The 11,646-nt window shown below is 46.2% G+C and overlaps 1 protein-coding gene and 1 long non-coding RNA gene across 2 annotated transcripts in view; one reads left to right on the forward strand and one right to left on the reverse strand.

Moving 5' to 3' along the window:
* LOC310835335 overlaps positions 1 to 11,646 on the reverse strand; it is a 353,699-nt gene that overhangs the window by 1,374 nt on the left and 340,679 nt on the right. The window lies entirely within an intron of this gene.
* MRPL50 (mitochondrial ribosomal protein L50) lies at positions 1,219 to 3,951 on the forward strand. The gene is made up of 2 exons (XM_083719951.1): positions 1,219 to 1,373; positions 3,144 to 3,951. Exons 1-2 carry the CDS (start codon positions 1,291 to 1,293, stop codon positions 3,526 to 3,528), a joined length of 468 nt encoding a protein of 155 aa, XP_083576077.1. The 5' UTR covers positions 1,219 to 1,290; the 3' UTR covers positions 3,529 to 3,951.

Raw genomic sequence — 11,646 nt, forward strand, 5'->3', positions numbered from 1 at the left:
AGACATATCATCAGTATCAACAGCCAGCAATTTCCTAACAGATAAAAGAGGGAGCAAGATATAAGATAACAGGTAAAAGAGTAAGAGCACTTTACAATATTTGCACCCCACCTTTCTTCCAACCAGCTCAGGACAGCTTACATGGGGCTTACATGGACACGGGGGGCACTATGGTCTAAACCACTGAGCCGATCAGAAGGTTGGTGGTTCGAATCCCTGCGACGGGTTGAACTCCCATTGCTGTGTCCCTTCTCCTGCCAACCTGCAATTCGAAAGCATGCCAGTGCAAGTAGATAAATAGGTACCGCTGTGGCGGGAAGGTAAACGGCGTTTCCATGCGCTATGGTTTTCCGTCAGTGTCCCGTTGTGCCAGAAGCAGTTTAGTCATGCTGGTCACATGACCCAGAAAGCTGTCTGTGGACAAACACCAGCTCCCTCAACCTGAAAGCGAGATGAGCGCCGCAACCCCATGGTCACCTTTGACTGGACTTAACCGTCCAGGGGTCCTTTACCTTTTAACATGGGGGTTCTTTATCCTATTCTCACAACAACCCTTTCAGATATGACTGGCTACCTGATGAGCTGCAGAGGGATTTGAAATTAGCTCTTCCTGAGCCAATATTCATGTCTTTTCATAGAATCATAGTTGGAAGGGATCTTAAGGATCATGTAGTCCAGCCCTCTGCAATGCAGGAATCTTTTGTCCAACGTGGGGCTCAAATGCAAAACCCTGAGATTAAAAGCCTTAGGCTCTACCGACTAAGCTATTCCAGCTACCACACCATTGTGTCTAACCCCCAGTTCAGCAGTACTGATCGGCCTCTGTTCCCTAGCCCCCTACTGATTTTGGTGGCAACGGATTTTTATTTTATTTCTTTCAAAAAGTAGGCACAGTGCTGAAATGGGCAAATCCCAGCATCAGATCAATTATTTCAATGAGTGGAGTGGACGAAATCCCCTCCATAGCCAATCTCATTAGCTGAGGATGGGCAATGTGCATTTCTCATTTTTATTCACTTTACAGGTGGTGGGGAGACCGGTTTATCCGGTTGCTGCGGCAACCTGAGCCTGCCCAGCCAATTACACGAGCCCTACTTGACACCTCCCTCCATGCCTTAAACTACAAATCCCACAAGCCTCAGCGAGGCGGAGACTCGCGAATGAGAGGCGGGAGGGAAAGTAAACCCTCCTCATCCCATGATGCAGCGGGCTCCGGGAAGTTCGTCCTCCCAGCTTCCGTTTTGCTTCATTTGCCCTCAGGAGGGCGGTGCTCTCCGAGCGTGTTCCGAAATGGCGGCTTCCGCGGGTGCCTTGCGGGTCGTCAGGCGGGTCGTCGGCTTCCATCCACGCAGGACGCTGTGGGGAGGCGTGAGGTGAGGGAGTTGGCGCAGGAGGCGCGATAGGCTCCCCTCGGAAGGGATGGGAGTTTCGAGCCCACCCAGGGGGGGCTGTGGACAGGATTGCATGGGGTTGGACTAGATGACCCTTGGATCCCATTCCAAACTATTCTATGATTCTAACTCGAGGTTTCCTTTACCGGATTTCAGGCTTCTTGCATTCGATTAAGTGCCTGTTTCAGTTATTTTGGCTCAGCCCCAGTGGGCAGTTTCCCCCCAATTTCTTGTCTCGTCTTTGGGAACCCGAAGGCTTAAAAGGGGGTTCTAAATGCAATGGGAAGCTTGAGCTGTTTGGGATTGCACAGGAGGAGGAAACGTATCGCATGCCCTCCCGTCATTTCTCCGATAACAATAGGAACGTCCTCGAATTGCATAATGTTAATAAGGTTATTATTTATCCTCAGCCCATCAGACGGGGTTGTCCCAGTCACTCTGGGCGGCTTCCAACATATACAAAACATTAAATATTAGAAAACTTCCCTATACAGGGCTGCCTTCAGATGTCTTCTAAAGGTTTTATAGTTACTTATCTCCTTGGCTCTGGGGGTCGCATAACTCCACATCCTCCAACATTTCTCTGATGAAAATAGGGAGGTCCTATGGAAAAGTGGGACATTCTGGGATCAAGTAGGGACACGTGGAAGGTCTGCTAGCTAAACTATTGTTGGCATCTGTCTGTCTCAAGAGACAATGGAGACACTGCCTGGGCAGTGTGTATGGGGGGGGGGGGTCCTGAGCTGCCCAGAGGACAAGACCGCCCTCTCAGCCTCACTGATGTGGTCCAAAGGAAAGCAGAACAATACATTTGGCACTAGGTTGGCTGCAGGAGTTGCTGGAAGGAGATATACTAGGTGCCATCTAACCACCTTAGGGATTCCACTCTGGACTTGTGTAGGGTTTACTCCTTAGCCTTTAATAATAATAATAATAATAATAATAATAATAATAATACCCTGCCCATCTGGCCAGGCCTCCCCAGCCATTCTGGGCAGCTTCCAACAAAATATTAAAATACAGTAATGCATCAAACATTTAAAGCTTCCCTAAACAGGGCTACCTTCAGATGTCTTCTAAAAGTCAGATAGTTGTTGTTCTCTTTGACATCTGGTGGGAGGGCGTTCCACAGGGAGGGCACCACTACCAAGAAGGCCCTCTGCTTGGTTCCCTGTAACTTGGCTTCTTGCAGTGAGGGAACCACCAGAAGGCCCTCAGCGCTCAGTGTCTGGGCAGAACGATGTGGGTGGAGACGCGCCTTCAGATATACTGGACCGAGGTTGTTTAGGGCTTTAAAGGTCAGCACCAACACTTTGAATTGTGCTCGGAAACGTACTGGGCGCCAATGTAGGTCTTATGTGTCACATAACCGGTGTTATGTGGTCTCTGTGGCCACTCCCAGTCACCAGTCTAGCTTCCACATTCTGGATTAGTTGTAGTTTCCGGGTCACCTTCAAAGGTGAGGTGCCACATAGAGCTCATTTTCTTCTCCCAAATATGTCCTGCAAGATGTCCCTACCTAAACAGGTGTTTTAGCGTAACAAAGAGTCTAAGAACTGGACATGGAGGTCCTGGGTTCACATTCATACGGAGGTATGCAGTCGGTCATTCTTAGGCTGAGAAGAGTCCCATATTCGTAATAAGGCTAGTGTGTGCAGGGATTTCGGGCTATAACATAAACCCCTTGTTCGTAGATGACAAGATATAAATATTTAACACTCTATTAAAAAGTGGTCTTCTGCCTCCTTTCAGCAAGGAGACTGGAGGCGACCCAGAAGCAGCAGAGCCGGTGAAAGAGGAGCCAGCCCTGGTTTGTCCTCCACTGCGAAGCAAAAAATACCTCCCTCCTGAGGATCTCCAGTCTCGCCTAGAGTCTCGCATCAAAGAGATATTTGGACCCTCGGTCTCCAAGGACTGGCAAGAGGCATCATTGGGAGATAGTCGTTTAAAATATCTTGTGTTGGCACAGCTGGCGACAGATCTAGGCCATGCTGTCCCTAATTCCCAACTCCACCAAATGAAGAGCGCCAGAGATGTCTTGGCTTTCTACAGTACGCCTGTAAAAGACATATCAAAGTTTGATGAGTTAAGCACGCAGCAGCTACCCTCGAACCTGAAGATCCGATGGCAGTACTGAGCTGTGGAGAAACAGGATGAAAACACCGTTCCGAACTCTTATCTGTATAGCAGCATCACCATGGGCACAGATAGGATTTTTATTTTATTTTACCACATTTCCAAGGTGGTTTACTTCCTCTTTACAAGTGTTCAGTTGCAATAGTGACTTGGTGAGAGATATGTGCAAGCATCAGGCTGGTCACTGTTGAAGTAAATGGTAAACATTGGACCCCCATCTCTCTTTCAACTGGTAACCTTGTCTTGTTTGAAAGCGAAGAGGAGAAATAGATATCAGCAAGCAGTTGTGCATGCTAAGCCATTTGGTCCACATACTTTTGTGTGTCAATAGCTTGATTAAAAATAATCAGGAAAGACAGGCAATGAAGAAAGTGATGGGAATAATTGTTAAGAAAATAAAATTGTCGCAACCAGTCTCTATATATGTGTGTGTGTGTGTGTGTGTGTGTGTGTGTGTGTGTGTAACTGCTCAGCAGCATTTTGGGTGATTGCCATTTGGTCTGTGTGGGTGAAGCTTTCCTGAGGTTTATGCAGCCTTAAAACTGGTTGTCTCCATCTAACGTGGGAAGTATGCATGAGTTGCTCAAGAGTTATCTATTTTGTTGTCTTGTGGTGACTGGACGTGGTTTGAATACAACCCAATTCACAGGTACTTTTTGCATAGGCTACTCTGTTCATATATCCAGTTAGAAAGTGAGGCAATATCCTTGACAGTCCCGTAGTACATTAATTTTAAATTTCTTCATCTTCTCTTGTATATTTCTGTCTGATGGAGAGTATCATGGAATAGTGTTCTAAGTGTCTAATGATGATGATAAGTTGGTAGACATAAGAAACTGGCACTGGTAGATGCTGGCACAGGCAGACAAGACAATGATTCCTGGATATTCCCCTGTTTCGCCCCAAGGGGCTTCATCAGCTGTGCGTAGTTCTAAATCATATAAACATAGACACTTTGTAATATATTATTCAATTGAATTTGTGTAATATAGGCATTCTAGTGGCTTTGGAATCCTATCCACAACCATCCCTTGAGGGGCTCGAACCACAAACCACCTGATTAGCAGCCAGACACACTTCCCACTGTGCCACAAAATTTCTGTGAGCAAATGCAAAAAAACGCTTAACTAAAATTCAAGTTGGGGATGCGGGTGGCGCTGTGAGTTAAACCACAGAGCCTAGGACTTGCCGATCAGAAGATCGGGGGTTCGAATCCCCGTGACGGGGTGATCTCCCGTTGCTCAGTCCCTGCTCCTGCCAACCTAGCAGTTTGAAAGCATGTCAAAGTGCAAGTAGATAAATAGGTACTGCTCCGGCGGGAAGGTAAACAGCGTTTCTGTGTGCTGCTCTGGTTTGCCAGAAGCGGCTTAGTCATTCTGGCCACATGACCCGGAAGCTGTACGCCGGCTCCCTCAGCCAGCTAAAGTGAGATGAGTCGGTCATGATTGGACCTAATGGTCAGGGGTCCCTGTAAGGACAATTGTGTTCTGTTGCTGTGGCAGCAAAGACAGAAGACCCACCTGTGACATTCTGAAAAACCCTAGTATCACTTCACAAGAATGTGCCACAGTGACCCTTATGATAGTTATTAACTTTACATACAATTTCATGCTAAGTGGTTGACAGTTATGAAACCAGTTACATAAGCATTAAAATACAAACGTTCATAATTAAAATCCACAGTAGAAGAATCCCATTAAAGCTGCTGCATAATTAAAAACTGGCCACTTGGGTCAAGAGACCAAGGGAAATTGACTTGCTCATCCTTTATACTGGCAGCGAAGAAGTTCTCTCAAGCTTCCAACTTCGTTCCAAGTTGCATCAAACCGGTTTCACATTGCAGCCAAATTCAGGGAACCATTTCCGTTAAGCCAACTTAAGACCTGAAACAGCAACCTTACCCCAGTTTGTTATAATTCTGATTTGGTGTAAACCGCAATTTCCCATATTCAGATATGAACAGGAAAACTCAATTTGTTTGAAATGTCAAAGGGCAGTTATGGTAGATGAGGTCCATGGCCCCTCTAATATCCTGTTACGACAATGGCCAGCCAGATTTTATATGCGTTATAACACTGCGACACCAGATGGTGCTGTGGAGTCCCGCCTTCCGTCATTGTAATTTCCCATTATGAAATTTACAACGTGTTTGCCTGAAATGCTTTTTTGATGTGTCTAGAACCAGCCTTTCACACCTGTTCTATAAACTAAAAAACTCCCAAATACTGCAACTTTCCCTCTTAGTGGAGTTTCTCCACCCAGTTTTGGTTTCTTAACCTTTTCCTGTTCTGCCTTAGCCTTTTCCAGTCCTTTTTTGTGATAAATTTATTGCTATCGACTGTCTATTCAGAGGTTTGCTGGCTATTCCTTACCCAATGCATATATTTGTAAATAAACAGGTAGTATCATTGAGAGGCCACCAGCATTTTTTCCTCACAAGGAAACAAGAGGGGCAATGGCTACTCTGGAACTATTTGGTGTTTAATTTGAATACCAACCCTTAAAGTGCATAGAAATAGCTTCCCTCTCACCGCCCCATCTCAGCTCTTCATTTCTCTTTCTCTCCCCCTCTTATTTTCATCGCAATCTTTCTTGTCATCTGCAAGGACCTTTTCTTCCCCAGGAGTCATTTTCGGTGACCTTGGTGGAGTGACTGAATTTCAGGCCAGCCCTCTTGCCACCTGTGGATTTGCAGCTGTGGCCCTGGTGTATTTTGCTTTACGAAGACCTACCCAGTTTTCTGGGTGTGGTGGATCTGAAATATTTTGAGGAAGCTGCAGAATTTATTTCAAAACATCCGAAGGTCCAAACATCCAAAAAAACAGAACACACACACACACACACACACACACACACAAACATCCTTGCAGGCAAAGTGCATCAAGTGAAATTGGGTCAAATTCCTTCATAATTGGTACGCTTGGATCTCTTTATCAACACAACGCTGAATGTTTTTCCTTCTCTGTTGTTTTCTGAATCAGTTAACACTCATTCAATGACTTTGCTTTCTGGTTGCTGTTGTTTGGATTTCTTGCCCTTCCTTCACCACAGGGTCCCAGGGTGGGTTACAACAATAAAATGCGTAATTAATACTAAAACCATTTAAAAGAATTTCCATTCAGAAGATACTTGTGTTTGTGTGTGTAGGTAAAAAAGGCGTGTTTTGAGTCTATCACAGAAACTCTATTCCACAGCTTAGTGTCTGCCAAAGAGAAAACACTCTCAGGCCACCATTTCTCACATTTCTGAGAGTGGTCGTAACCACAAGATGCCTGCTTACCCCTGTTGATCTTCAATATCTGAGAGTGTCTGTAGGGAAGGAGGCCGCCTTTCAAATATTTGGGGCCATAGACTTTTTTTTCTGGCAAAGGCTCCCAGAGTGGCTTACATAAAATCAAAATAAAACACTCTATCCACAGGCTTACAGTCTAAAAAAAGGGACAAGGAAGGAAGAGGAAAATACATTTTTTTAGGATTTTAATTAATATTGTTTAGGATATTAAGTGCTCCGACTACTGACATAGTAGGGACATTTCTGTAACAACAACAACAATAAGTGTTTATTTGCCAGGATTAAGAGATGGTCGAGTTCAAACATGCAGAAGCAACATGTGGTACAGCCCTTCCTGGCATGTTCCATCTCAGATTGCAGATAGGGGAGTGCCCTCTTAGGTAAAAACACATGGACTCCCTACAGATGAGGAATGATCATGTCAGCACCAAACTTTGAGGTGTGCATAGCAGATGCAAACTTACATTTCCTTCCTGCATCTCCCTGGTTGGGTTTTTATCAATGTCACCGTGTAGCTTAGTGCTAAGGGAGAAGGGTCTGTAGCTACGTTGTGTGTCCGCTGTTTTCCATGGAAAGGGAAATGTTGAGCAGGGGACCCAAATTATCCACCTCTGGTTTAAAACATGGCATAGACAAAGGTAAAGGGACCCCTGACCATTAGGTCCAGTCATGGTTGACTCTGGGGTTGCGGCGATCATCTCGCTTTATTGGCCGAGGGAGCCAGCGTACAGCTTCTGGGTCATGTGGCCAGCATGACTAAGCCGCTTGTGGCGAACCAGAGCAGCGCACCGAAATGCCGTTTAACTTCCCGCCAGAGCAGTACCTATTTATCTACTTGCACTTTGACGTGCTTTTGAACTGCTAAGTTTGCAGGAGCAGGGACCGAGCAACGGGAGCTCACCCCGTTGTGGGGATTCGAACTGCCGACCTTCTGATCGACAAGTCCTAGGCTCTGTGGTTTAACCCACAGCACCACCCGCGTCCCAAAACATGGCATATAAGATGCAATTGTCCTCTTCCTTCACCAGCCCATTTAGGCTGGATATCCTTTCTTTCAACATGCACAGTTTCTGTGATTTCTCCCTCCCCTTCCGCTTTTCAGGTTTGTAGACCTGGAATCGGTATAGTGCCAATATGCAAAGGGGCAGAAATTGTTACTGGCCATGTCGGTATTCCTGCCACAGATCTGAGGTACTGTTTGCATCAATGGGACGAATGCCATCAGTGGATCCATGCTTTGCTACTGGGATCTCTGCATTCCTGCCTATCCCTTACAAATCTGAGTGTTTGTGGCACCCCTGACATGCACGCAGAGGAACACCAGGGCAGCCTCCTGCCTGTGGAAAAAGCCAAGGAAACATCCTTTTCATTGTGGGAGAAAGGAACAGGAACAGCAAGGCCTGTGCCATGGAAAAGATGAGGAAGCATGGGAAGACTCACTGCGCCCTTCTATCCGGGAGCAGGACACTTGCTGGAGTCTCTGGGCTCACCATTCTGCTACCATTCCTGGTCCCCATTTTTACCTCTCTCTGTGTTATGGATCAGGGAAGCCCTGGCCCATGCAGCAGCCCAAGAACATGCATGGTGAGAGATCCAAAAATATCTATTTGAATATGTGTTAGTTTGGAAGCTGGACTAATCCTTCTTCACCCATTCAGAGGGTCAGACTAGACTTGCTATCAGGCTGAGGGAGCCGGTGTTTATCTGCAGACAGCTTTCTGGGTCATGTGGCCAGCATGATTAAACTGCTTCTGGCACAACGCAACACTGTGATGGAAACCAGAGCGCACGGAAAGGCCGTTTACCTTCCCGCCGCAGTGGTACCTATTTATATACTTGCACTGGTGTGCTTTCGAACTGCTAGGTTGGCAGGAGCTGGGACAGAGCAATGGGAGCTCACCTCGTTGCGGGGATTCGAACTGCCGACCTTCTGATCACCAAGCCCAAGAGGCTCAGTGGTTTAGACCTTCATTATTGGCCATGGCAGCTGGAACTGATGGGCACTGAGATTCCAAAAACGTCTGTAGGGCACATTCTCTATTCCCGAGCCAAAAAGAGCCTTTTCATAGAGACCAATGTGGGAGTTAAGCACTAGCGGATCGTCTTTTTGCCCTCCATGTGAGCATGAAACTGTGCACTGTACAGATGTATACATTACCCCAAGAGCCAGAAGCTGCTCCAGGAAAGCCCACTTTCTTCATTACTCCATTGCTCCCGACTGTCTCCTCTTGAGATTGCTTCTGGCAATGTGACATGTGTCTGTATGTACTGCCTAGTTCAGCTCTTAGCTGTGAGAGGCATTTGCCTGGCCAGTCAGGGAACAGTATACTAAACTTGGTGACTGTCCACATATGACTGGTGTACCTCTGTATCTTCAGACGGACACTGAACGCGCGAGGAATATATAAAAAGGTTGCTCAGGCAGTAAGCAGGCACTCCCAAGTTGGAACAGTCCTCCGGTTGAGACTAGATCAGTCTCCAGATGTTGGACTACAATACCCATCATGCCTCAAACCAGAACACCACCTTTTGGGGCTATACTCGCATGTGAGTTATATGGCCCATCAAAAAGCACTTTTGGGGGGCACAGTGCCCCAAAATGCATGTTTAGGGGTGCCACACAAGTTCGCTGCCCCAATGACCCTCTTTTTGGGGGGCAGCAATCTTGCGCAGCGTTCCAAAACAACTTTCTTTGGGCGCCATGCTCCCCAAAAGTGCAGCCCAAAATCGTGGAAGGTCACAAGAAAAAAAATGGGATGTCCTGTTTTTTTTTTTTTTAATATACTGCTTGATTATAGAATATTGCTCAGGACCGCAATACTTCAAGGACTGCCTCTCCCTGTATAAACCAGACTCTGTGTTCATCATCTCAGGCCCACGTGAGGTTTGGCAGTGGCAACACAAGAAAAGGCCTTTTCTGTAATGGCTCCCCATTTGTGAGGTGAAGGTTTGCCTGGTGCCTTCATTATGCATTTTTAGGCTCCAGATGAAAACCAGCCTTTGACTGATGAATATCCTACAGCCTTTTAAATGTAACTGTGGAAAGGGGGGGTGGGTTATTGTTTTGCTGTTTTGGTTTAATTATTTACTGTGTTTTATCTTTCATTTTATTCTGTGAACCACCCTGAGATTTTTTTTTTTGATGAAGGGCAGGATATAAATTTAATAAATCATCATCATCATCTCAAAGCAGTTTACAATGACGATGCTTGCAATGACCTAGAAGATCCCAAGTCACTAGTGACTACATTCTGGAAATCCAAGTGATGTGGCTGTACAACAAGGTACCCAACAAATATTTCCCTCCCGACTCCTAGAACAAATGACAAAGCCCTGATGCAAAGAGTTTTGTGATAAGGTGTTTTTTTTCAATCTCTTTTGGAAAAAAAGTTTATACAAAAACCCAAGAACCAACATGGTAGACATTTCAGCAAAAGTACAGAAGAGAGGCTCCATTCCTCAAAGGAAACACTCTATTGGTTATCACCATGCTATAGAAAATAAATGAGATGCAGCAGGAAAGCCCTAGGACAAAGAAGATCGACCAGCAAACTGGCCCCTTTTGTATTCTTTTACTCTGTTAACAATAATACTGCGCAAAGTGGAAAACCGGTTTTGGATACAAATGCATCACGGTAGGATTCACGGAAGGTAGACATTGCCTGTTCTTATGATGACTAGGCAGGCACTTCTATGGGAAAGGCATGCCCAGATATATTAGGATTTAAGAACTGGGTCACACACATTATTATAATTACCATGTACGAAGCAGCCAAGTTACGCCTGGTGAGAGTTTTGAAGGCTCCCTCCCTACAAGCAAGGAAAGCTGCAGCCGCTGTGTAGCCGCCTTCACACCTGTAGAGAAGTCAGTGGTTGGGCTTTTTGGCCTTCTGTTGTCATCTCCGTTTATCTGGCCACAAATAGTCCTGAATAGTGGGGAGGGGGGAGGAGCAGAGAAGATGAGTTGCAAGAGATAACAACAGTGGCGTAGCGTGGGTTGTCAGCACCTGGGGCAAGGCAAGTAATTTGCGCCCCTAACCCGTGGATTTGCGCACCCTAATCCTAACCACCAGATGTTGCGCCCGGTGCGGCCGCCCCCCCCTGCACCCCCCACGCTATGCCACTGGATAACAAGAGATGACAACGGGGGCATTCGGATGTGGGGGGATATTCATTGCGTTAGGTTCCCTAATGCTAGAGCTTCTGTCCATTTTCTAATTTCTCTTTCCTACTGCTGCACTACGGAATGGTGGATTTTTGACCGGCGCGTCATGCCAAATTTCATTCAAAGCAGTGGCCGTGGTGTGACATGACAGCAAACGTCGTTGGACAACGTCAGCACTCCCTCATCCTTTTTGCATATGCCTGCTTTGGTTTCCCAGTGATTCACCTGTAAAAATGGCCAGAAAGAACTGCATGCTGGTATACTGCTCCAAATTTAATCATTTGAACCCCCAAATTCCTGGGTTAGTGGGGTTGCAAGAGGATTTTTTTCCCCTGGACATGGAAATGATCGCTAAACTTTCACTAGATTTCTGGAGTTGGCTTTTACTGTTGCGTGAAAGCTCACGTACCATGTGGAAACTAAAGATCAGGGAAATCTCAGGGAAGCAGAATAAACTGCCAAGAGAAGGCAGCCAGCGCTAGGAAGAAGCGTGGCCACAAACTCTTCCTTCTCTTTAGGGCTTAAAGTCCCTCTAGCTTTCGTTACTCATAGGCAGGAAGCTTCCAGAGGTCTGAACAGCCACAGCCGGGTTGCTACCCACATGGTTAAGTGCGACATGTTGCCAGGGTCCAATTCCCCACTCATGTCAACAGCACGAATGG

The sequence above is a fragment of the Podarcis gaigeae genome (assembly GCF_964106915.1).
Source record: "Podarcis gaigeae genome assembly, chromosome: 17".
Classification (NCBI taxonomy): domain Eukaryota; kingdom Metazoa; phylum Chordata; class Lepidosauria; order Squamata; family Lacertidae; genus Podarcis; species Podarcis gaigeae.

Excerpts from the sequence above, each read along its gene's own strand:
- MRPL50 (XM_083719951.1), top strand. The coding sequence starts at position 1,291 with ATGGCGGCTTCCGCGGGTGCCTTGCGGGTCGTCAGGCGGGTCGTCGGC. Across the intron at positions 1,374-3,143 it reads ACGCTGTGGGGAGGCGTGAG|CAAGGAGACTGGAGGCGACC; the intron begins GTGAGGGAGTTG and ends GCCTCCTTTCAG.